General features: G+C 52.9%; 2 protein-coding genes across 2 annotated transcripts; one reads left to right on the top strand and one right to left on the bottom strand.

The window, feature by feature from the left end:
- Window positions 1-371: 371 nt before the first annotated feature.
- CPLANE2 (ciliogenesis and planar polarity effector complex subunit 2) lies at window positions 372-7,246 on the top strand. The gene is made up of 5 exons (XM_083161841.1): window positions 372-577; window positions 3,938-4,090; window positions 4,299-4,423; window positions 6,235-6,371; window positions 6,696-7,246. The coding sequence occupies exons 1-5, from the start codon at window positions 460-462 to the stop codon at window positions 6,928-6,930; spliced, it is 768 nt and encodes a 255-aa protein (XP_083017967.1). The 5' UTR covers window positions 372-459; the 3' UTR covers window positions 6,931-7,246.
- Window positions 7,247-25,915: 18,669 nt separating this feature from the next.
- Window positions 25,916-26,623, bottom strand: LOC146042398 (claudin-8-like). Its single transcript, XM_083162374.1, has one exon. It carries the CDS (start codon window positions 26,621-26,623, stop codon window positions 25,916-25,918), a length of 708 nt encoding a protein of 235 aa, XP_083018500.1.
- Between the last annotated feature and the right edge of the window lie 403 nt (window positions 26,624-27,026).

The raw sequence follows: 27,026 nt of genomic DNA, 5'->3' as shown, positions 1-27,026 counted from the left end.
TAATTACATCTGTGCGTCGTTTTGGATGATTGATGTCTGCCAATATAGCGACATGACCTGCATGTGCCGCAGTGACCTAACGCAGCGATATTGGCGCAGTACAGACGATATTGGTACGGTTATCCATATCGGACGCTGGCCGCGTCGTGTAGTGTGGATGGGGCTTGAGGAGCTGATTGGCCGATGATAAAGTCACGGAGATGAATAAATCTGCCCCAGTCAGTGTCGGGGATATAACGATATAATTATCGCGGCTGAAATCGCATTGTAGTCACCCAGCTGAACACGAGGCTCCGCCTCCTCTCATGAATAATGCATGGCCGGGCGTGGCCGCGGACATTTGTCACTGGCGACTGTTGCCTAGGAGACGCCGGATCACGTGATCCCAGCTGGAAGGAGCACGTGAGGTTGTGACGCAGGCGCCCCGTTTGAAGCAGTTTGCCGGGCTGCGGACCCGCAATGTCCCGGGTACCAGAGCCCAAACCCGGGACGCTGATCCTTCCAGACTGGCAGCAGTCCCCGGAGGGACGGGACTACGTCACCTGCATCCTGCGCAAGAGGAAGCGGAGAATGTTCGGTAACTCTGTCCCCTGCAGCTCACACTGCCCTCTGCTGGTCTATCTGTGCCATTACACCTTCATACAAATACACACTGCCATCTGCAATCTGTGCCATTACACCTCCATACAGCTACACACTGCCCTCTGCTGGTCTATCTGTGCCATTACACCTCCATACAGCTACACACTGCCCTCTGCTGGTCTATCTGTGCCATTACACCTCCATACAGCTACACACTGCCCTCTGCTGGTCTATCTGTGCCATTACACCTCCATACAGCTACACACTGCCATCTGCTGGTCTATCTGTGCCATTACACCTCCAAACAGCTACACACTGCCCTCTGCTGGTCTATCTGTGCCATTACACCTCCATACAGCTACAAACTGCCCTCTGCTGGTCTATCTGTGCCATTACACCTCCATACAGCTACACACTGCCATCTGCTGGTCTATCTGTGCCATTACACCTCCAAACAGCTACACACTGCCCTCTGCTGGTCTATCTGTGCCATTACACCTCCATACAGCTACACACTGCCCTCTGCTGGTCTATCTGTGCCATTACACCTTCATACAGCTACACACTGCCATCTGCTGGTCTATCTGTGCCATTACACCTCCATACAGCTACACACTGCCCTCTGCTGGTCTATCTGTGCCATTACACCTCCATACAGCTACACACTGCCCTCTGCTGGTCTATCTGTGCCATTACACCTCCATACAGCTACACACTGCCCTCTGCTGGTCTATCTGTGCCATTACACCTCCATACAGCTACACACTGCCCGCTGCTGGTCTATCTGTGCCATTACACCTCCATACAGCTACACACTGCCCTCTGCTGGTCTATCTGTGCCATTACACCTCCATATACAGCTACACACTGACCTCTACTGGTCTATCTGTGCCATTACACCTCCAGACACACTGCCCTCTGCTGGTCTATCTGTGCCATTACACCTCCTTACAGCTACACACTGCCCTCTGCTGGTCTATCTGTGCCATTACACCTCTATACAGCTACACACTGCCATCTGCTGGTCTATCTGTGCCATTACACCTCCATACAGCTACACACTGCCATCTGCTGGTCTATCTGTGCCATTACACCTCCATACAGCTACACACTGCCATCTGCTGGTCTATCTGTGCCATTAAACCTCCAGACACACTGCCCTCTGCTGGTCTATCTGTGCCATTACACCTCCATACAGCTACACACTGCCCTCTGCTGGTCTATCTGTGCCATTATACCTCCATACAGCTACACACTGCCATCTGCTGGTCTATCTGTGCCATTACACCTCCATACAGCTACACACTGCCCTCTGCTGGTCTATCTGTGCCATTACACCTCCATACAGCTACACACTGCCATCTGCTGGTCTATCTGTGCCATTACACCTCCAGACACACTGCCCTCTGCTGGTCTACCTGTGCCATTACACCTCCATACAGCTACACACTGCCATCTGCTGGTCTATCTGTGCCATTACACCTCCAGACACACTGCCATTACACCTCCATACAGCTACACACTGCCATCTGCTGGTCTATCTTTGCCATTACACCTCCATACAGCTACACACTGCCATCTGCTGGTCTATCTGTGCCATTACACCTCCAGTCACACTGCCCTCTGCTGGTCAATCTGTGCCATTACACCTCCATACAGCTACACACTGCCCTCTGCTGGTCTATCTGTGCCATTATACCTCCATACAGCTACACACTGCCCTCTGTTGGTCTCTCTGCACCTCCATACAGCTGCACACTGCCCTCTGTTGGTCTCTCTGGGCCATTTCACCTCCATACAGCTACACACTGCCCTCTGCTGGTCTCTCTGTGCCATTACATCTCCGTGCAGCTTCCACACACTGCCTTCATGGCTCATTAGACATTGGGATAATGTATCTTATTTCCCCGTCAGGGCTGATCGAGAGGCCGGTGCTCCCTCCACAGCTCCCTACCGATGTTGCCGCCTACAATCTGCTGGTCTATATGTGCCATTACACCTCCATACAGCTACACACTGCCATCTGCTGGTCTATCTGTGCCATTACACCTCCATACAGCTACACACTGCCACCTGCTGGTCTATCTGTGCCATTACACCTCCATACAGCTACACACTGCCCTCTGCTGGTCTATCTGTGCCATTACACCTCCATACAGCTACACACTGCCACCTGCTGGTCTATGTGTGCCGTTACACCTCCATACACACTGACCTCTGCTGGTCTATCTGTGCCGTTACACCTCCATACACACTGCCCTCTGCTGGTGTATCTTTGCCATTACACCTCCGTACAGCTACAGTACACACTGACCTCTGCTTATCTATCTGTGCCGTTACACCTCCATACAGCTACACACTGCCCTCTGCTGGTCTATCTGTGCCATTACACCTCCATACAGCTACACACTGCCCTCTGCTGGTCTATCTTTGCCGTTACACCTCCTTACACACTGCCCTCTGCTGGTCTATCTGTGCCATTACACCTCCATACACTGCCCTCTGCTGGTGTATCTGTGCCATTACACCACCACCATTACATTAGCCAGACGTTCATCGTCTGCAAAGCTACTCTGTCAGTCACTTCATTGGTTACCTGTATTCTACTGTATTCAATACAAAATTATTTTACTTACACACAAAGACATAAACCAAACTACACCAACATACATATCTTCTCTTATCTCAAAGTATCATCCAACACGACCTCTAAGCTCCTCCCAAGATCTGCGTCTCTCATCCACACTCATTACTGCCCTCTGCTGGTCTATCTGTGCCATTACACCTCCACACACTGCCCTCTGCTGGTGTATCTGTGCCATTACACCTCCATACAGCTACACACTGCCCTCTGCTGGTCTATCTGTGCCATTACACCTCCGTACAGCTACAGTACACACTGGTCTATCTGTGCCATTATGGAGGTACAGCTACAGTACACACTGACCTCTGCTGGTCTATCTGTGCCATTACACCTCCATACACACTGCCCTCTGCTGGTCTCTCTGTGCCATTTCACCTGCATACAGGTACACACTGCCATCTGCTGGTATGCCATCTGCAGGTGCCATTGGTATGCCATCTGCAGGTGCCATTACACCTCAATACAGGTACACACTGCCCTCTGCTTGTATATCTGTGCCATTACACCTCCATACACACTGCCCTCTGCTGGTCTGCACCTCCATACAGCTGCACACTGCCCTCTGTTGGTCTCTCTGGGCCATTTCACCTCCATACAGCTACACACTGCCCTCTGCTGGTCTCTCTGTGCCATTACATCTCCGTGCAGCTTCCACACACTGCCTTCATGGCTCATTAGACATTGGGATAATGTATCTTATTTCCCCGTCAGGGCTGATCGAGAGGCCGGTGCTCCCTCCACAGCTCCCTACCGATGTTGCCGCCTACAAGATCTATGTTTCCGGAAGAAGTGGTGTTGGGAAAACAGCTCTTATTGCCAAACTGTGTGGTCTGAAGGTTCCCACAATGCACCACGAGACGACGGGTGAGGTTTCCGGGTCACCCTCCCTCCGGTGTGTTGTATATATATAAGCCATAAGCGTATAGGACTAGCAGGACCCCTCGCCCATTGCTGTTAGTTATATCTCAGCTATGGCCAGTGATATAGAGAACAGCCCGTCTGCCACTTTCACTATAAAGCACCTTTCTCCCTATGGGACTCAAAGCCAATTGAATGTCCTGTGTCCCCTCAGGCATCCAGACGACCTGCGTACATTGGCCGGCACGACCCAGGGACAGCGAGCGCCCAATCATCTTCTCCTTCCAGTTCTGGGACTGTGGAGAGTCTGCACTGAGAAAGTTTGACCACATTCTGCCAGTAGGTACCCGCAGTTGCTGCGTGTGATGAGTACAGTCGCTGTGTGTGTGTGAGGAGTGCAGTATTGAGTACAGATGCTGTGTGTGATGAGTACAGTGATGAGTACAGTCGCTGCGTGTGATGAGTACAGTCGCTGCGTGTGATGATTACAGTGATGAGTACAGTCGCTGTGTGTGATGAGTACAGTCACTGCGTGTGTGTGACGAGTACAGTCACTGCGTGTGTGTGGTGAGTACAGTCTCTGCAAGTGATGAGTACAGTCGCTGTGTGTGATGAATGCTGCGTGTGATTTGTACAGTCGCTGCGCGTGTGACGAATACAGTCGCTGCGTGTGACGAGTACAGTCGCTGCGTGTGATGAATGCTGCGTGTGATTTGTACAGTCGCTGTGTGTGTGTAATGAGTACAGTTGCTGCATGTGTGATGAGTACAGTCGCTGCGTGTGTGACGACTACAGTCACTGTGCGTGTGACGAGTACAGTTGCTGCGTGTGTGATGAGTACAGTTGCTGCGTGTGTGATGAGTACAGTTGCTGCGTGTGATGAGTACAGTGATGAGTACAGTCGCTGTGTGTGACGAGTACAGTCACTGCGTGTGACGAGTACAGTCGCTGCGTGTGATGAGTACAATCGCTGTGTGTGATGAATTCTGCGTGTGATTTGTACAGTCGCTGTGCGTGTGTGTAATGAGTACAGTCGCTGCGCGTGTAATGAGTACAGTTGCTGCGTGTGTGATGATTACAGTGATGAGTACAGTCGCTGTGTGTGATGAGAACAGTCGCTGTGTGTGACGAGTACAGTCGCTGTGTGTGACGAGTACAGTCGCTGTGTGTGATGAGTACAGTCGCTGCAAGTGATGAATACAGTCGCTGTGTGTGATGAGTACAGTCGCTGCAAGTGATGAATACAGTCGCTGCGTGTGATGAGTACAGTCGCTGCGTGTGATGAGTACAGTCGCTGCCTGTGACGAGTACAGTCGCTGCCTGTGATGAGTACAGTCGCTGCGTGTGATGAGTACAGTCGCTGCGTGTGATGAGTACAGTCGCTGCCTGTGACGAGTACAGTCGCTGCGTGTGATGAGTACAGTCGCTGCGTGTGATGAGTACAGTCGCTGCGTGTGATGAGTACAGTCGCTGCGTGTGACGAGTACAGTCGCTGCGTGTGACGAGTACAGTCGCTGTGTGTGATGAGTACAGTCGCTGTGTGTGATGAATGCTGCGTGTGATTTGTACAGTCGCTGCGTGTGTGTAATGAGTACAGTCGCTGCGCGTGTGATGAGTACAGTCGCTGTGCGTGTGATGAGTACAGTCGCTGCGTGTGATGAGTACAGTCGCTGTGTGTGATGAATGCTGCGTGTGATTTGTACAGTTGCTGCGCGTGTAACGAGTACAGTCGCTGCGTGTGATGAGTACAGTGATGAGTACTGTGATTTGTACAGTCGCTGTGCGTGTGTGTAATGAGTACAGTCGCTGCGCGTGTGACGAGTACAGTCACTGCGTGTGTGTAATGAGTACAGTCGCTGCACGTGTGACGAGTACAGTCACTGCGTGTGTGTGATGAGTACAGTTGCTGCGTGTGTGATGAGTACAGTTGCTGCGTGTGTGATGAGTACAGTTGTTGCGTGTGTGATGAGTACAGTTGCTGCGTGTGTAATGAGTACAGTTGCTGCGTGTGTGATGAGTACAGTCGCTGTGCGTGTGTGTAATGAGTACAGTTGCTGCGTGTGTGATTTGTACAGTCGCTGTGCGGGTGACGAGTACAGTCACTGCGTGTGATGTGTGTGGATTATACCGTGTGCATCTCTGTTCCATAGGCGTGTAAGGAGAAAGCAGATGCCGTCCTCTTCCTCTTCTCGTTCACTGACCGCTCATCATTTGAGGACGTCCCAGCCATGATTTCCCGGACTCTGAGCCCAGATGAAAACCTGGCCCGGGTTGTGATTGGCACCAAGTATCCTTCCAGATGTTAGCTTGTGTAACGCCTGGCATTTAGTGTATTTGGGATAAAAAACACTTGCCAGGTTTTTCTGTTATCACTATGGCATCCTCCTGTGCAGCCTTTACTAAATCCAAGGCTCAGTCTTTCAGGATAGCACTGGTTTTATCCTACTGTGCAATACTCTGTTATGGGGATAATTCATTGGGTATCTGCTTAGTGTGGTCCGGGTGGAATCTGGGTATACGCACTATAGGTACCCTAGTGGGTGACCCTGCAAGGGTTCAGACTGCTTACTGTGGGGTACATTCTGCTCTTTGACCCTTGACTCTGTGACAGGCTTGACCAGTTCATGCACACGGATGTCACGGAACAGGACATCGGCGACTTCCAACAGACGTGGCAGCTGCCTGTTATGCGGGTGAGGAGTGTGAATGGTTCCCGGCTCAGTGATGGGCGTGGCCTGGATGGACGGGCGGAGCTGGCGGATGCTGCCCCGGTGCTAAATGGTTTGGCGGAGGTGCTCTGGCACAGGGACCAAGTGATTGCCGGACTGGTGGGCACTGGAGAGTAATTCCAGACACTGGGATTGGGAGGAGGAGCTGGCAGTCCGGACACTGGGATCAGGAGGAGGAGTCAGCAGTCGGGACACTGGGATAAGGAGGAGGAGGAGTCGACAGTGCTGAAACTTGGATCAGGAGGAGGAGCCTGCAGTCGGGACACTGGGATCAGGAGCAGGAGCCTGCAGTGCGGACACTATCAGGATGCAGATGATGCATTATATTTATTATGGGTAACTGGACATTATTTATGTCACTGACTGATCGTCCCGGGGGAAATTCTCTTTTTGTTTGATGTCTGCAAGAAATTTGAATAAAAGTGTGAAATTCCTGCAAGTACAAGAAAAGTGCATCAGGAAAACTGGCCCCTCCCTCTGGGAGTGGCATGATAATAGGGCCCTCCCTCTGGGCACAGCAGGGACCACCCCTCTGGGAGTGGCATGATAATAGGGCCATCCCCCTGGGTGTGGCATGATAATAGGATCCCCCTGGGTGTGGCAGGATATCCAGGCCCTACCTCTGGGTGTGGCATGATAATATGATCCCCTCTGAGAGTGGCCTGATATTGGGGCCCTCCCCTCTGGGTGTGGCATGATAATAGGATCCCCCTGGGTGTGGCAGGATATCAGGACCCTCCCCTCTGGGAGTGGCATGATAATAGGATCCCCCTGGGTGTGCATGATAATAGGATCCCCCTGGGTGTGGCAGGATATCAGGACCCTCCCCTCTGGGAGTGGCATGATAATAGGATCCCCCTGGGTGTGGCATGATATCGGGGCCCTCCCCTCTGGGTGTGGCATGATAATAGGATCCCCCTGGGTGTGACAGGATATCGGGGCCCTCCCTTCTGGGAGTGGCATGATAATAGGATCCCCCTGGGTGTGACAGGATATAGGGGCCCTCCCCTCTGGGGGTAGCATGATAATAGGATCCCCCTGGGTGTGGCAGGATATCGGGTCCCTCCCCTCTGAGAGTGGCCTGATAATGGGGCCCTCCCCCTGGGTGTGGCATGATAATAGGATCCTCCTGGGTGCGGCAAGATATCGGGGCCCTCCCCTCTGGGTGTGGCATGATAATAGGATCCCCCTGGGTGTGGCAGTATATCGGGTCCTCCACTCTGGGAGTGGCATGATAATGGGGCCCTCCCCTCTGGCAGTGGCATGATAATAGGATCCTCCTGGGTGTGGCAGGATATCGGGGCCCTCCCCTCTGGGAGTGGCATGATAATAGGATCCCCCTGGATGTGCAGGATATTGGGGCCCTCTCCTCTGGGAGTGGCATGATAATAGGATCCCCCTGGGTGCGGCAGGATATCGGGGCCCTACCTCTGGAAGTGGAATGATAATAGGATCCTCCTGGGTGCGGCAGGATATTGGGTCCCTACCTCTGGGAGTGGCATGATAATAGGATCTCCCTGGGTGTGGCAGGATATCGGAGCCCTCCCCTCTGAGAGTGGCATGATAATAGAATCCCCCTGGGTGTGGCAGGATATCGGGACCCTCCCCTCTGGGAGTGGCATGATAATAGGATCCCCATGGGTGTGGCATGATAATAGGATCCCCCTGGGTGTGACAGGATATAGGGGCCCTCCCTTCTGGGAGTGGCATGATAATAGGATCCCTCTGGGTGTGACAGGATATCGGGGTCCTCCCTTCTGGGAGTGGCATGATAATAGGATCCCCCTGGGTGTGACAGGATATCGGGGTCCTCCCTTCTGGGAGTGGCATGATAATAGGATCCCCCTGGGTGTGCAGGATATCGGGGCCCTCCCCTCTGGGAGTGGCATGATAATAGGATCCCCCTGGGGGCGGCAGGATATCGGGGCCCTACCTCTGGGAGTAGCATGATAATAGGATCCTCCTGGGTGTGGCAGGATATCGGGCCCTCCCCTCTGGGAGTGGCATGATAATAGGATCCCCCTGGGTGTGGCAGGATATCGGGCCCTCCCCTCTGGGAGTGGCATGATAATAGGATCCTCCTGGGTGTGGCAGGATATCGGGGCCCTCCCCTCTGGGAGTGGCATGATAATAGGATGCCCCTGGGTGTGGCAGGATATCGGGCCCTCCCCTCTGGGAGTAGCATGATAATAGGATCCCCCTGGGTGTGCAGGATATCAGGGCCCTCCCCTCTGGGAGTGGCATGATAATAGGATCTTCCTGGGTGTGGAAGGATATCGGGCCCTCCCCTCTGGGTGTGGCATGATAATAGGATCCCCCTGGGAGTGGCAAGATATTGGGCCCTCCCCTCTGGGAGTGGCATGATAATAGGATAATAGGGTGTGACAGGATATCAGGGCCCGGGGCCCTTCCTCTGACATTTCATAATGCTCTGACACCATACACATAAGACCAGGATCACTGATCCCTACTGTCACAGTAGAGTAGGCTGCAGGCCCAATGGGTATCCGCATTGTCCACAGTCATAGATCGACCCCAAATTGCTGACATGCATTAGGTCGGCAGGTAAAAATTATTGACATGCAAACGGTCGGCAGTGCTTAATGTCGACAGTTTATTTATTTTAATTTCATTCAACTTTTTCCTACTTTACGACCCATTGGGAACGGTGACCAGTGCCGAGCGCAGCGGCAGTTGAGCGGCACACCGTCGCCGACACATGCTGAGTGACGCGAGCCCCAGAGCTTACGTTCTACACTAATTTGTTTTTATAAATGGTTTAAAAATTTCCCCTAAAAAGAAAAGAAAAAATCATGGGGGACATTTAATAGGATGTGATTCTATCGCACTTTCAAAATCGCCCATTATCGCACTTTTTGAAATCGCGTTTTTTGCTGCGAATTTGCATATTTAATGAGGTGCGTGTTCTGGAAAGAAAAGTGCGATTAAGTGCGATAATGGGCGATTTTTAGGCATGAAAATGTGCGAATTTGTGTTTATAAAAAAAAAAATGGCGTGAGGTCCCCCCTCCTGAGCATAATCAGCCCCGGGCTCACTGAGCCAGACCTGGTTCTAAAAATACGGGGGACAAAAAGCGTACGGGTCCCCCGTATTTCTGAAACCAGCCCCAGACTCTTGGACCGGTCCTGGTTCCAAAAATACGGGGGACATAAAAATACGGGGGCAGTATTCAATGAGGCTGATTCGCCATGTTTTATGGCGATTTTGTGCTATTTTCGTGCTGTACGGCGATTTTTTGACTAAAACGGTGAATCACCCTATTCAATGACCAGATGGCGAATACATTTCAAGGTTTTTATCGCCATGATTCACCGAGTAGCAATCGCTATCTTTTTATGGTGAAGTGGAATGTGAACTTTTAAAATAAAGTGTTTTTTTATTTACATTGGGTGTCAAAAAATCTGGAATTTTATTCTGAGGAGGGGCATGCTATTTTTATTCATGTGCTGTAAGCACATGAATATATAATTAATAAAAAAAAATATATATATATTTTTTTTTTACACAGAGCAGCCAGCAGGGGGCCGGAGCCGAGCCGCTCATTAGATATTCATATATTCACTGCACCCGATCATTACATATGCATGATCGGGTGTAGTGAATATACCCGGTCCCCTGTTGGCTATCCTGGGGGGCTGCCTGGCTACCGGGGAGCCCACCTCCCCCCCACAAACGTTCTGGGGCAGGCAGGGAGACTTACATCTCCCTGCCTGCCGCCGTCCTCAGGCTCCCTGCGGCATCGCCGCAGGAGTTAAAATTCGCCGGTCAGGGACAGTGAGCCCCTGACTCGTTGAATACTGGAGCCGGCGAGGCTCCGGAACGCAGCGAGCAGTGGCGAATGTGCAGCGAATCCTAAACAGGATTCGCTGCACATCGACAAAATTCTCATTGAATACTGCCCAAAATCTGGGGGTCCCCCTTATTTTGAAACCAGCACTGGGCTCCAATAGCCCGCGGTGTCATGCCACAGCCGGGGGACACTTTTTATGTAAGGTCCCCCAGCCGAAACATGACCACCATGACCCCCCCCCCCCCAGGCTTCACCCATCCAGGGCTGATGCCCGGGGCTGTCACCGGCGCCCGTGGCCAGTGCACGTCGGCCTGATAGGGTTAAAACTCACATACCTAACAGGAGAACTACAAGTGCCAGCAGACCTCCCCCGCATGCTGGGACTTGGAGAACCACATGTCCCAGCATGCAGGGCATTATTGGGCCCGCTGGGACTTATAGACCACGTGTAAAAAGAATGTTTTTTTAAAGGGGGGGACCCCTTTATTGGGGGGTCCCCACTCCTCCATGTACCCCGTCCAAGGCTGACCAGCCACGGTGCTCATGTTTCGGCCGGGGGACCTTATACACCGAGGGCTGTTGGAGCCCGGTGCTGGTTTCAAAATACGGGAGACCCCCAGATTATTAGTCCAGCGTATTTTTGGAACCAGGACCAATCCAAGAGTCCGGGGCTGGTTTCAGAAATACGGGGGACCCCTACGCTTTTTGTCCCCTGTATTTTTGGAATCAGGTCCGTCTCAATGAGCCCGGGGCTGGTTATGCTCAGGAGGGGGGACCTCACGCCATTTAAAAAAAAAAAACTAACACTTTAACACATTTTTTGACACAGGATCTCAATGATCCGTGCAGGGTTCTGACCAAGTCGCCTGTCAGAACCTGCTCTAAATGTTTGACAATTTTTAGACACATTTTCCCGAATTTGCATCTCATTAAATATGCGAATTGAATACTTTTCAATGGAAAAACATCTGGATGTGGCTCCGGCGTGAAAGTGCGATGTTGAGACCAAATCAGCGGTTTTTGTTGTTTTCGCATCTCAGTAATATGCAAATATGCGATTTTGACAGTTTTTGGCGAAAAAAATCGCAAAAAAAATCACATTTTCGCATCTCATCAAATGTCACTCCATGTGTTGACAATTTCCATGTCGATCTTTTCACTGTGTTGACCTTTTGTACCTTTGAAACTTTCCTGGTGTCTACCTTTTTTGCAAGTTGCCCTTTTGACCCTGTTGAACGTTGTGTTGACCATATGGCTGTCCACCCAATGATCCCGAGCTGACGGGAGATGCCGGCACAGGCCCAGTACATAGGTTACCCATGTGTCAGCTGGGGAGGTGTAATGTTACTCCCAGTGATAACTGCGCTGTATCTCAGCAGCTTATATGGGACATGACTCAGACATAGCTGACATTACACAGAGCGCTCGGTGTGTGTGTAACACAAAAACACAATAGCCGGCATCCCATTGTCTGCCCAATTCCTCTCATTGTTCCCTGCTATTGTCATTGTACAGATATGGATCTATGGACCAGATGTATCGAATGGAGAGTGATAAACAACCAGCCAATCAGCTCCTAACTGTCATGTTACAGGCTGGGGTTGAAAACTGACAGGTTGGAGCGGGTTGCTTATCACTCTCCACTTTGTCAGTGTTTGATGCTTGATACATCTGAAGCTATGTCTAATACAGAGGTGTCCTCCACCGCGGCTCAGGCAGCCCCTCTCTCGCCGTGCCAGGTCCCTGGCCAATGACAGAGCTGCACTGCTAGGTACGGCTGAGTCTGTAACAACAGATACTGAGAACTACAGGCATTGTGTGGAACAGGGGAAGTGTTAAGGCCCCCATACTTAGGACAAGTCGCCCCCGACTTCCCCCTGAGCTTCCCCGGCTGCTTCCCGGGGGAGCTTGATTAGATTGGCACTTGATGTGCCATTTTTTACATGTGATAAATCGTCTCGATTTATCACATGTAAAAAACCCGGGGAGCAGGGGGGGGGGGGGGCAACAGAGGTGGGAGCTGGTGGGAGCAGGGGGGCTGGGGACGTCTGTGTCCCCCGCTGCTGGGGACAGCGTCTGTGCAGCGAGGCGGTAGAGGGAGCAGGGGGGGCTGGGGACGCTGCGGGGGACACAGGCGGCATAGAGCCGGGCAGGGGGAGCCGGCGGGAGCTGTCAGTGCTAGAAAAAAAAAGCCTATACAATGAATGGGCAGCCTGTGATTGGCTGAGCGCTCTCTCAGCCAATTGCTGACTGGCTGAGAGAGCGCTCAGCCAATCACAGGCCGCCCATGCATTGTATGGGCTTTTTTTTTTTTTATTCAATACTGACAGCTCCCGCCGGCTCCCCCTGCCCGGCTCTATGCCGCCTGTGTCCCCCGCAGCGTCCCCAGCCCCCCCAGCTCCCTCCACCGCCTCGCCGCCCCACTAGGTCCCAAGTCGGGTGGTCGGACGTGCAGCAGGTCCGACCACCCGACGCAGATCCGATGCGCACGGGACCGCGCATCGGATCTGAGGGGACATCAAAACTAGCCGATTTTGGTCCGATTTTGGCCAGATCCGACTGATCTGGCTGAAATCGGACCAAAATCGGCTAGTGTATGGGGGCCTTTACTGTGCGGCTGTCTGTACATACAGGACAGATTCTGAGACAGTTATACTGTGGAGCTGCTTCTACTACAGAACAGATGCTATGTACCCAGGGGTAGATGCTATGCACGCGGGGGTAGATATTATGTATGCGGGGTCGATACCATGCATGTGGTGTAGATAGGGTGTACACAGGGGTAGATACTATGGGTGAAATGTAATAGGATGAGAGATTCAGAAAGTGAGAGATTTGGGAAGAAATCTCCAGTTTTTTTAAAGCGGCAATCATTTACACTGCAAAACCAGTTTGATTTAGCAGTGTAAATGATTGCCGCTTTAAAAAACCTGGAGATTTCTCACCAAATCTCTCACTTTCTGAATCTCTCATCCTATTAAATCTCACCCTGTGTGCGCGGAGGTAGATACTATGTAAGTGGGGGTAGATACTAGGCACATGGGGGTAGATATTATGTACGCAGAGGTAGATACTATGCACGCGGTGGTAGATATGAAGTACATGGTGTAGATACTATGCACGCAGGGGTAGATACTATGCACGCGGGGGTAGATGCTGTACACGCGGGGGTAGATGCTGTGCACGCGGGGGTAGATGCTGTGCACGCGGGGGTAGATGCTGTGCACGCGGGGTAGATACTGTGCACGCGGGGGTAGATACTATGTACGCGGGGGTAGATGCTATGCACGCGGGGGTAGATGCTATGCACGCAGGGGTAGATACTGTGCACGCGGGGGTAGATACTGTGCACGCGGGGGTAGATGCTATGCACGCAGGGGTAGATACTGTGCACGCGGGGGTAGATACTGTGCACGTGGGGAAATAAATTGTTAATAGCAATAGCAGCTGTTGGAAACACTGAGTCACGGGAATCGTTTATCAGCCCCACTCACCCCAATGAAGTTGTTATGCACAGTACTCCCTACACTGCCACAACCACCTCCCTGTAATCTGGTCCTGCGGCCCTCGGTAATCCCCGTAATCTTCCGCTAGTCATTATATGACAGCAATAAAACGAATAATAAGCAGATATGAGTCGCACAGCTTGTTATTCCCTGTAATCAGGATTGTGACCTCACAATGGGTCATGTGTGTCAGTAACCGTGCGCCTGGAACACGCCATGCTGCCAGACATGGGAGCACATACGGTACTCTTTACCTAGCACGGCGCCCACGATTTTGATCGTGGGCATCGCAGGTAAAAAAATCGCGGGCATCGCGGGCATTGAATGCACTAAAAATCGGGTGCGACGCGACCGACGCGATGCCCGCCATTTCCCATAGGGAACAATGTTAAATGTCTCAATTGACCCGATTTTCATGTTTAATGCCTCAATTGACCCGATTTTTCCATAGGAAACAATGTTAAATGGCCCACAGAGGCCAAATAGCCACCCTGAAGTGTGAAATGGCCCCCACAATTGTTAACGCCACCCCACGATCAACGTCAACCCGAAGCGTGGCGAGCGCAGCGAGCCCGCGAGGGGCGGCGGTACGCGTCCTACGATCTTTTCATACCCCCACTATCCACGTCGGCGTGGAGTTGAGAATAGAATAGTGTGGCGAGCGCAGCGAGCCACCGAGCCCGAAGGGTGGCGAGCGGACGCGGATACCTTCACAGGTAAACGCGTCCCTTCGCGGGCTTCACAGGTATCCGCGTGCGCTCGCCACGCTTCGGGCTCGCTGCGCTCGCCACTGAATTTTATTCTCAACTCCACGCCGACGTGGATAGTGGGGGTATGAAAAGGTCGTAGGACGCGTACCGCCGCCCCTCGCGGGCGCGCTGTGCTCGCCACGCTTCGGGTTCACGTTGATAGTGGGGTGGCGTTAACAATTGTGGGGGCCATTTCACACTTCAGGGTGCCTATTTGGCCTCTGTGGGCCATTTAACATTGTTTCCTATGGAAAATCGCGGCCATCGCGTCGGTCGCGTCGCACCCGATTTTTTAGTGCATTCAATGCCCGCGATGGGCGCCGTGATGAGTAAAGAGTACCGCACATACATTTATATTGTGTCTGTGCAGGGTAAATACTAGCTGCTTCTGCATGTAGCCCACAGACAGCTTTATTCTTAAAGTGCGTACACACGGAAAGATCCAATCCCATTACCAATTTCCTCAGAATTCCTGGACAAACGATTTGGTGTCAAATGGAGAACGATTGTACAAACGATTACACACGAACGATTGTACAAACGATTACACACGAACGATTGATCTGTAACCATGGTGGCGGGAGCGGGAGCCAGTCACTCAGCTTTACCAATCATTCATCAGGCATACACGTGAAATGATTGGTTCACATCGCTAACGTCTGGACGACCGGCGGGTGCGTGCATCGGCAGCGATATCGTTCATACACACGGAACGATTTGAGAGATTGGTCGTTTCAATTGGTCAGGAACGCCCAGATCTTTTGACAAATCTATCTGTGTGTACGCACCTTTTACTATGCAATTTATATTTCAGTTTGAACACCCCCCACCCAAATCTAACTCTCTCTGCACCTGTTACATCTACCCCACCTGCAGTGCACCATTTGTGTGCATTTCTGCTTTACATAAAAAAAAAGAATCAGGCCTATAGTCTGCAATTCTCAAATATTGTCCCTAATTGTCTTATACTGTCCCTTATTCCCAAATACTGTCCCTTTATCCCAGTGAGAATGGGATACAGTGTGACAGAGGCTGCTCACTGCCCCGATGAGGGGTGGGGGGGGGGGTTTACTGTGTGATGAAGGCTGCTCACTGTCCCAATGAGGCGGGGGCACTGTGTGACAGAGGCTGCTCACTGCCCCAATGAGGCGGGGGCACTGTGTGACAGAGGCTACTCACTGCCCCAATGAGGCGGGGATACTGTGTGACAGAGGCTGCTCACTGTCCAATGAGGGGGGGATACTGTGTGACAGAGGCTGCTCACTGCCCCAATGAGGGGTGGGGAGGGGGTTTACTGTGTGATGAAGGCTGCTCACTGTCCCAATGAGGCGGGGGCACTGTGTGACAGAGGCTGCTCACTGCCCCAATGAGGGGGGGGTACTGTGTGACAGAGGCTGCTCACTGCCCCAATGAGGGAGGGTGTACTGTGTGACAGAGGCTGCTCACTGTCCAATGAGGGGGGGATACTGTGTGACAGAGGCTGCTCACTGCCCCAATAAGGGGTGGGGGGGGGGGTTTACTGTGTGATGAAGGCTGCTCACTGTCCCAATGAGGCGGGGGCACTGTGTGACAGAGGCTGCTCACTGCCCCAATGAGGGGGGGGGGGGTACTGTGTGACAGAGGCTGCTCACTGTCCCAATGAGGCGGGGGCACTGTGTGACAGAGGCTGCTCACTGCCCCAATGAGGGGGGGGGTACTGTGTGACAGAGGCTGCTCACTGCCCCAATGAGGGGGGACACTGGACAGAGGCTGCTTACTGCCCCAATGAGGGGGGGACACTGTGGACAGAGGCTGCTCACTGCCCCGATGAGGGGGGGGAGGCTGCTCACTGTCCCAATGAGGGGGGGAGATACTGTGTGACAGAGGCTGCTCACTGACCTAGTGAGGGAGGGGGGATACTGTGCGACAGAGGCTGCTCACTGCCCGATGAGGGGGGGACACTGTGCGACATAGGCTGCTCACTGCCCCAATGAGGGGGGGTTACTGTGTGACGGAGGCTGCTCACTGTCCCAATGAGGGGGGGATACTGTGCGACAGAGGATGCTCACTAACCCGATGAGGGGGGGACACTGTGTGACAGAGGCTGCTCACTGACCCAGTGAGGGAGGGGGGGGACACTGTGTGACAGAGGCTGCTCACTGCCCCAATGAGGGGGGGACACTGTGTGACAGAGGCTGCTAACTGACCCAGTGAGGGGGGGACACCGTGTGACAGAGGTTGCTCACTGCCCCAATGAGGGAGGGGGCACTGTGTGACAGAGGTTGCTAACTGACCCAGTGAGGGGACACACACACACACACTGTGTGACAGAGGCTGCTCACTGCCCCAATGAGGGGGGGACACTGTGTGACAGAGGTTGCTCACTGCCCCAGTGAGGGAGGGGGCACTGTGTGACAGAGGTTGCTCACTGCCCCAATGAGGGGGGGACACTGTGTGACAGAGGTTGCTAACTGACCCAGTGAGGACACACACACACACACACACTGTGTGACAGAGGCTGCTCACTGCCCCAATGAGGGAGGGGGTACTGTGTGACAGAGGCTGCTCACTGCCCCAATGAGGGGGGACACTGTGTGACAGAGGTTGCTAACTGACCCAGTGAGGGGACACACACACACACACACACACACACACACACACACTGTGTGACAGAGGCTGCTCACTGCCCCAATGAGGGGGGGACACTGTGTGACAGAGGCTGCTAACTGACCCAGTGAGGGGGGGACACTGTGTGACAGAGGCTGCTAACTGACCCAGTGAGGGGGGGCACACACACTGTGTGACAGGCTGCTCACTGCCCCAATGAGGGGGGGGCACTGTGTGACAGAGGCTGCTAACTGGCCCAGTGAGGGGGGGACACTGTGTGACAGAGGTTGCTCACTGCCCCAATGAGGGAGGGGGTACTGTGTGACAGAGGTTGCTCACTGCCCCAATGAGGGAGGGGGTACTGTGTGACAGAGGCTGCTCACTACCCCAATGAGGGGGGGACACTGTGTGACAGAGGCTGCTAACTGACCCAGTGAGGGGACGACGACGACACACACACTGTGTGACAGAGGCTGCTCACTGCCCCAATGAAGGGGGGGGACACTGTGTGACAGAGGCTGCTAACCAGGGGCAGGCTGGGCCGGGGGGGCAGGGTGCCATGTGCCCCCCGGGCCGCTTACCCAGCCCCTTGCTGCGGGCCGCGCACCTCCTCCAGCTCTCCTGCGCTGGCCGCAGCTTCCAGAACACGGCCGCGGCCACAGGAAAATGGCCACATGTCCTCAGTGCAGGAGGCCGGCGGCCATTTTCCTGTAGCCGCGGCCGTGTTCTGGAAGCCGCGGCCAGCGCAGGAGAGCTGGAGGAGGTGCGCGGCCTGCACCGGACTGGGGCTGCAGGATGCACCGGACTGGGGCTGCAGGATGCACCGGACTGGAGTGTGGGCAGGAGGGGCATGTACTCTCCCTCCCCCCCCCACCTCCCCCAGCAGCAGCAGATGGAGATGAGAGACATCAACAATGGTGAGTTGCTGCTGGCAAATTCTGGCACTGTGGGGCATATGTGTTTCTGGCACTGTGGGGGCATGTGTGTATTTGGCACTGTGGGGGAATATCTGGCACTGTGGGGGCATATGTATCTCTGGCACTGTGGGAGAATATCTGGCACTGTGGGGGCATATGTGTCTCTGGCACTGTGGGGCATTTCTGGCACTGTGGGGGCATATGTGTCTCTGGCACTGTGGGGGCATTTCTTGCACTGTGGGGGCATATGTGTCTCTGGCACTGTGGGGGCATATTTGGCACTGTGGGGGCATATGTGTCTCTGGCACTGTGGGGGAATATCTGGCACTGTGGGGGCATATGTGTCTCTGGCACTGTGGGGGCATATGTGTCTCTGGCACTGTGGGGGCATATGTGTATTTGGCACTGTGGGGGCAAATCTGGCACTGTGGACATCACATTGTGCGGTGCAATGGGCATCATGGTATGGGGCGTAATGGGCATTACGGTGTGGGGAGCATTGGGTAATTGCCATCACAGTATGGGGTGCAATGGGCATCAAGGTGTGCGGCATAATGTGTAATTAGCATCACAATGTGCAATCTGCAGGTACACAATACAATCATGGTATAGGCCACGCCCCCTTATGTGATACGCCGCCGGTGGGGGGTAGATAAATACCTTGAGTCGCTGGATACTCTTGGTTCCACACCGATTCTTTGCCGCTGGCTCTGCTCCGCCCCGCTGTTCTGCAACCTCTACCTCACGCTTCTTCTCCTCCCTCCGGCTCTCCGACATCACCTCTCTCCTTCCTCCGGTCCACGCGCTCCTTTTTCCTCCTGCTGGGACCTCTAACCCCCCCAGCGTCATCCCCTTCACTTCCTCCTCATCTCATACGTTCCTCAGGCTGTCAATCAGCCTGAGGACACTTTCTTCGCGCCTTCGGGGTATTAACCCTTGAAGTCCGCTGTCTGGGCGGCATTTAAAACATGGTTGCTTAGCAACCCTATTAACACGGCCCTCACTGGACAAATTGGCCCAGGTCGGGGTGCCACATATCCACCCACTTTAAGGATGCTCGTCCTCGGGCATCGAACTAGGTAACAGGAATGTTCCGAGAGAAAAAAAAAAGTCTTCTGGGTTTGGGCCCAAATATTCACTGTCCTTGGGGAGAGGGCCACATACATAAGTCACATTTACAGTTCTTTACACAAAATGTACATTACACAACATTGGGACATTATGTACAGCATATCTATTCCCTGTACCACAGGGGTAGCACGCCCCGCATGCTCCTAACTGAACGCCTCGCTCCAGTCCCAGGGGGCGTGATCTCAACAGCCTCAGGAGCAGGTTCAACTATCCTCGGACTGGTCTGCGGCGGTATATTCGGAAGGAGTGGCACGGACCATCCGACATACGGCATCAGTTCCAACGGGTCCTGGGACCACCTTGTGACGGGATCTTCCTTTTCGAGACTTTCTTCACTACTTGACCTGGAATCTACTGGAGTTTGGCTCGGATACGGCTTGCTCCGACTCTGATGGATCCATTGGGGGTGGGTGCCAACGTGCGGGGTGATGCGTTAGGCGGCTACTGTATCCCGTGGTTCTTCTGCTACCACGTAGGGGTCCGCTTCCCACTTCTCATCGAGCTTGCGCTTGGGGCGATTGTTTCTTTTGAACACTGGGGTACCAACAGGTATGCGTTCAGCTGGGGCGATCTGTTCATAGCTGGCCTTCTGGCGGTCCCTACTCTGCCCTGATTTCTGGTCGACCAAGACTCCTGCGTCAGCCAATTTGGACTGGTGTTCTTGCACCCCGGCTGCGCATGATTCCCAGCGGGACGTTACTGGACTGGTGAACGTTGGCATCTCGCTTTGCTCCCTGATATCCTCCACCTCTCCCTCCTGGTGTAGAGGCAAGCGGAAGAGGGCAATGGTGTTGGCGTGGCAGCGCCCACTTCGACACCGGTACAAACGCCTGCAGGAACGACGCCTGTCGGGATCAAACCGGCTTCCTTTTACCGGTACCCCACCTGGACCAGCCACGTTCACTGCTTTAGCACCCTTTTCTCCTTCTACCACATCGAATTCCACCGTCTCGCCATCTTCGACACTGTGCAGGAACTTCTGCGGGTGGTTTCTCTTTATGGCCGTCCGATGGACAAAAACATCATCTTTTGTGTAATTTCGGTTAATGAAGCCATATCCCCTTCGGACATTAAACCACTTGACAGTTCCTTGTACCCGTGTGGCCAGCGCTTTCTTCACCACCTGACTCCTCTGTACGCAGATGATGTGCTGCATGGTTACCTTCTCAGCCTGATCTTGGTCAACCAGTTCCTGCTTTAGCGCCAAAATCAGCTCTTCAGGGCAATTTCTTAGGATGTTCATGCCCAGGATGATGGGGGAAACCTTTCCTTCTCCACAGGTGATCACCAAATACCCCTGTTTGGGTAAGTGCGTTCGTCCGATCTTCAGGTCGGCCTCCCAGTACCCGATGCAGGTGATCTCCCGGCCATTGCCAGCAACCACTTTCACCTGTGTGGGGGGCGGTCCAAGTTGTATTTCTTTTCCCCAGTGTTTTTGGAGAGTGGGTAATTGTATCATAGATACTTGCGACCCGGTGTCTATCATGGCCACTGTCTCTATCCCAGTGATCAGCACTTTGATCCTCGGGCATTGTCCTACGTACTGGGCCCACCATTCCTCCGTGTCTGGGTCTACTCCCGGTGTTCTGGGTCGCTGGCGTATTTCCCTCTGCATATCCGCCATGCCGATGGTGAGGTTCTCAATTTGCTTTTGTAGAACCTTCAACTGGTCGTCAGGAAGGTTCTGTGCGGCCCGTATGGCCGTGTCTCTGTTCTTCTTTGCCCCATCTGGACTGATAGGGAAGGCTCTCCATGAGTACGGTAATTCAGGGTACTCCTCTTCTGCTTCATTCTGTGTCCCGACCACCCCAATGGCGGCGTCTTTGAAGTCGGCGAAAGTCGCACCCGACATGTGCCTTCGCAACAGCCTCAGTTGCGCCCGTATGCTCTCTCGCCCGGCCCCTTCGATCAGCTGAACTATTAGTGTCTCATCCGCATTCCTCATTTCTTCCTGGTCGAGGGCTTGTATCGCCTTACTTATTTCTAGTAGGCTGAGAGCATAGTCGCGTTGTTTTCTTCCATACAACTTCAATTTTAGTTCTGGGAGGCTTCGCGTCTCGAAGGTGGCGGATAGCTTCTTTAGTATCTGTGCTACCGTAATCTTGTGTTCAGGTGCCCATGACATCATTTCACGGAGGGCAGATCCGGTCAGTTGTCCTATTAGGATCTGAACCTTCTGTTGTTCCTGCAGGGTATACAGTAGGCATGTTGATTCTGTTCCCCTCTTGAACTCCGCAAATGTGGTTCCCGGCGTATTCTTCTTGTCTCCGCTGTAGCTGGGCAACCATGACGCCCCGAAGTAGTAAGGGAGCGTGATTTGGGTGGTTGGTGCAGCGATGGCTTATTCTTGTAGTTCACCCCAGAGTACCGGTATCTCTCCACTTTGCACTGGCGCAGCTGGTTGCACTGGTGCTTGTACCGCCGGTTGCACAGCTTGTTGCTCCATCTTTTCTGCTTGGTTGTTCTCTCAGCCGACTCGTATCCTGTTCGGTCTGACGCCAATTGTGATACGCCGCCGGTGGGGGTAGATAAATACCTTGAGTCGCTGGATACTCTTGGCTCCGCCCCGCTCTTCTGCAACCTCTACCTCGCGCTTCTTCTCCTCCCTCCGGCTCTCCGACATCACCTCTCTCCTTCCTCCGGTCCACGCGCTCCTTTTTCCTCCTCCTGGGACCTCTGACCCCCCCAGTGTCATCCCCTTCACTTCCTCCTCATCTCATACGTTCCTCAGGCTGTCAATCAGCCTGAGGACACTTTCTTCACGCCTTCGGGGTATTAACCCTTGAAGTCTGCTGTCTGGGCGGCATTTAAAACATGGTTGCTTAGCAACCCTATTAACACGGCCCCCACTGGACAAATTGGCCCAGGTCGGGGTGCCACACTTATGATAGGCCACACGCCTAATTTTTCAGTGTGCCTCCGGCGCACACAAGCATTCCGTCTTCCAGAGAGTGTGTGTGTGTGGGGGGGTATGGGCCAGTGCTCTGGACTTGCCCCCTAGGCTAAAAGTTGCCAGCCCCTGCTGCAGTGAGGGGGGGGGGGGGGACACTGTGTGACAGAGGTTGCTCACTGCCCCAATGAGGGAAGGGGTACTGTGTGACAGAGGCTGCTCACTGCCCCAATGAGGGGGGGACACTGTGTGACAGAGGCTGCTAACTGACCCAGTGAGGGGGGGCACACACACTGTGTGAAAGGCTGCTCACTGCCCCAATGAGGGGGGGGGGCACTGTGTGACAGAGGCTGCTACCTGACCCAGTGAGGGGGGGGACACTGTGTGACAGAGACTGCTAACTGACCCAGTGAGGGGGGGACACTGTGTGACAGAGGCTGCTAACTGACCCAGTGAGGGGGGGACACTGTGTGACAGAGGCTGCTCACTGCCCCAATGAGGGAGGGGGTACTGTGTGACAGAGGCTGCTAACTGCCCCAATAAGGGGGGATACTGTGTGACAGAGGCTGCTAACTGACACAGTGAGGGGGGGACACTGTGTGACAGAGGCTGCTCACTGCTCCAATGAGGGAGGGGACTCACTGTGACAGGCTGCTCACTGCCCCAATGGGGGGGGGGTACTGTGTGACAGAGGCTGCTAACTGACCCAGTGAAGGGGGGACACTGTGTGACAGAGGCTTCTCACTGCCCCAATGATGGAGGGGGTACTGTGTGACAGGCTGCTCACTGCCCCAATGAGGGGGGGCACTGTGTGACAGAGGCTGCTCACTGCCCCAATGAGGGAGGGGGTACTGTGTGACAGGCTGCTCACTGTCCCAATGAGGGAGGGGGTACTGTGTGACAGGCTGTTCACTGCCCCAATTAGTGGGGGGGGGGGGGTATACTTTGTGACAGAGGATGCTCACTGACCAAGTGAGGGGAGGAGTCAATGACACTGTTTGACAGAGGCTGCGTACCTCCCCGGTGAGAGGGGAAACCTGTGTGACAGGCTGCTCACCTGACCATTGAGGGGGGAGGGTACAGTGTGACAGAGGCTGCTCGTCTGACCATTGAGGGGGGACACTGTGTGACAGCGGCTGCTCACTGACCCAATGAGGGGGGTACAATGTGTGATAGAGGCTGCTCCCCTGACCATTGGGGGGTGGTTAGGGGGACCTGTGTGACAGAATCTGAACACTTTATAACACAGTCATCACAATTCACTTTGCATAGTTATTGATCATTTATTCAATGATGTTCAGTACATGAAATTACACAAAACAGACACAATAACGTCACACTGTCACAGACACAATAACGTCACACTGTCACAGACACAATAACGTCACACTGTCACAGACACACAGAGATGGGACATTTACTACAGCTGAATAAATAGGGTTAAATCTGTATAAATATCTCTTATAGAAACAGTACTTTCAGCAGTGACATTAATGAGCACAAATATGATTGGACGTCTCCATGGTGAACAAATAATAAAGTCCAAATAATATTATAAATAACATCCTACAGCTGCCGAGCTACCTGTAATAACTGTATATACATCTCCTGTGTCATCGTCCTTATAATGATACAGTCCTGCCCCTATCCTTATAATGATACAGTCCTGCCCCTATCCTTATAATGATACAGTCCTGCCCCTATCCTTATAATGGCCCTTATTCAGAATCGTGCGGTACGGCCCGCGTGCGGCCGTACCGCCGATGTTTTTTGTCTGCACATGCGCAGAGGTCATTCTGCGCATGTGCAGCCCCCTTCGCCGCAGACGGATTTCGTCCGCCGCAAAGGGGGCGGATAGGGGCGTGAGGGGCTTCAGCCCCTCATTTCCCTATGTGTACGCCCCGCGTTTCATGGGCGTTCCCATGCAAACGCGGGGCGTATGCATGGTAATGAGGGCATGACGCCCTCATTACCATGACATGGGGGCGGAAAGCTGACGTCGCCGGATGTCAGCTTTCAGCCCCCTTACAAGCTCCCACACGGACGATTGTCCGTGTGGTCTGAGCTTGCGGGAGCTGCCGCGGCGTGCGGGCCTGCCTTCGATGGTCGTCGACCATCGAAGGCAGGGGGCAGCTCCCACCATGGTGGAGGCGTAGCCTCCACCATTTTTGAGCGGATCGCCAGCCGTCCGTGTATGGACGGCCGTGGCGATCCGTCTGGTGGGCGGCCCTTGGTTTGTGCGGTCGGAGCCCCGTGTGCGGCTCTGACCGCACCAACCAGAATAAGGGCCAATGATACAGTCCTGCCCCTATCCTTATAATGATACAGTCCTGTCCCTATCCTTATAATGATACAGTCCTGTCCCTATCCTTATAATGATACAGTCCTGTCCCTATTCTTATAATGATAGAGTCCTGCCCCTATCCTTATAATGATACAGTCCTGCCCCTATCCTTATAATGATACAGGTTTGCCCCTATCCTTATAATGATAGAGTCCTGTCCCTATCCTTATAATGATACAGTCCTGTCCCTATTCTTATAATGATACAGTCCTGCCCCTATCCTTATAATGATACAGTCCTGCCCCTATCCTTATAATGATACAGGTTTGCCCCTATCCTTATAATGATAGAGTCCTGTCCCTATCCTTATAATGATACAGTCCTGTCCCTATTCTTATAATGATACAGTCCTGCCCCTATCCTTATAATGATACAGTCCTGTCCCTATCCTTATAATGATACAGTCCTGTCCCTATTCTTATAATGATACAGTCCTGTCCCTATTCTTATAATGATACAGTCCTGCCCCTATCCTTATAATGATACAGTCCTGCCCCTATCCTTATAATGATACAGTCCTGCCCCTATCCTTATAATGATACAGTCCTGTCCCTATCCTTATAATGATACAGTCCTGTCCCTATCCTTATAATGATACAGTCCTGTCCCTATCCTTATAATGATACAGTCCTGTCCCTATTCTTATAATGATAGAGTACTGCCCCTATCCTTATAATGATACAGTCCTGCCCCTATCCTTATAATGATACAGGTTTGCCCCTATCCTTATAATGATAGAGTCCTGTCCCTATCCTTATAATGATACAGTCCTGTCCCTATTCTTATAATGATAGAGTCCTGCCCCTATCCTTATAATGATACAGTCCTGTCCCTATCCTTATAATGATACAGTCCTGCCCCTATCCTTATAATGATACAGTCCTGTCCCTATCCTTATAATGATACAGTCCTCTGTGCATCCTTGTAATGATATAGTCCTTTCATACATTCCAATGCTTCCTTTGTTCCAAGCCGTCTGCAGTTGGAGCAGAATTTATTACAGTTTATGGCTGGCCCGTCCAGCGCAGAAGATTACACATAGTAAATTTCAATGATAAATAGCATCCTTGGCAGACAGTGCTCCAGCAATGGCGGGATTTCTGTGTGGTGCACCTGGCACGGTGGTACCCCAGAGTTTGTTACTGATGTTGGGGGGCTCCAGCTGGGCTTATATGTACTGGATTCTGGGGGAGCAGCTTGATCGTTCATCTGGTTGGCAGGGTTTGTAGACCATCTCCTGGTTGTGGGGGGGCTTATAGTCACAGCAAGTGCTCAGTCTGGTACAAGAGCAATGCCAGCAGAGTATTATCCCTCCAATGAGGATGAACACGACAGTAGGCCAGGCCAAAATCAGGGCTTCCCCCATCTGTACCCTTGCCACCCCCCTGGTCAAGGCAGCGTTGTAGGATTGTCGGACAATGTTCGTTGTGGTCCAGATCACCGGAACAAGTACGAGAGCGGCACTCAATAAGTACAGGATTCCAGAGGAGAGGGTGAGGCAGTGCCTCTCCCGACGGTCTTCATCATAACATCGGGACAACAGGATGCCAACAACGGAGAAGATAAAGGCCAGGACGGACATTGCTATTCCGAAGCTCATGAAGACCCTCCCGGCCTTGAGGTCGGTCGTGAGGGACACCATGGTAATGTAGTTGTTACATTCTACAGTGTTCCTCATTTGGTTGACACAGGTGACCCACAGTCCATCCCACCGACTGATCCATTCTCCGTCGATGCGGCCGCCTTCCGTCACCAGCCCGTTGTTTTCTGCCAAGACCGACAACCTCCACTGGGGCATGATGGTCACTATCCAGGTCAGTATCATGCCGATGCCACCAGATATAATCCCCAGGATCTGGAGCAGGAAGCCGCCCATGTCTGCGGTCTCCTAGTTAGCAGATGCTGTGAGGAGCAGGTGGTGGAAGCAGCTAATGGTCCAATACTGCTGAGAGGAGACATATTTATACGAGGAGTCACGTGCGGGACACTACAGGAGGAGAGGTGACTAAGTTCTAATCACAGGAGAGCAGCAATTACCTCACACAATGGAACCTCCGCTCTCTGATACTTTATGTCATGTTTGTGCCCGTAAGCTGGAGAAACACGTCCAGGTAATGCTGATGTCCCGGTACCACAGCAATGTTGGCACAGAACCTTATCTACACCCTGTGAGCAGAAACAATGCACACATGTCACCACTTCATGCCCGTATCATAAGAATGTTCTTGAGGTTATTTACACCTCGGTGCAGATATTTGTAGCCCCATAGCAGCTGCACC

Source organism: Crinia signifera, chromosome 19, assembly GCF_055691185.1.
Source record: "Crinia signifera chromosome 19, ASM5569118v1, whole genome shotgun sequence".
Classification (NCBI taxonomy): Eukaryota; Metazoa; Chordata; class Amphibia; order Anura; family Myobatrachidae; genus Crinia; species Crinia signifera.
The sequence above is the reverse complement of the archived record's forward strand: the minus strand, read 5'-3'. Positions and strand labels throughout refer to the sequence as shown.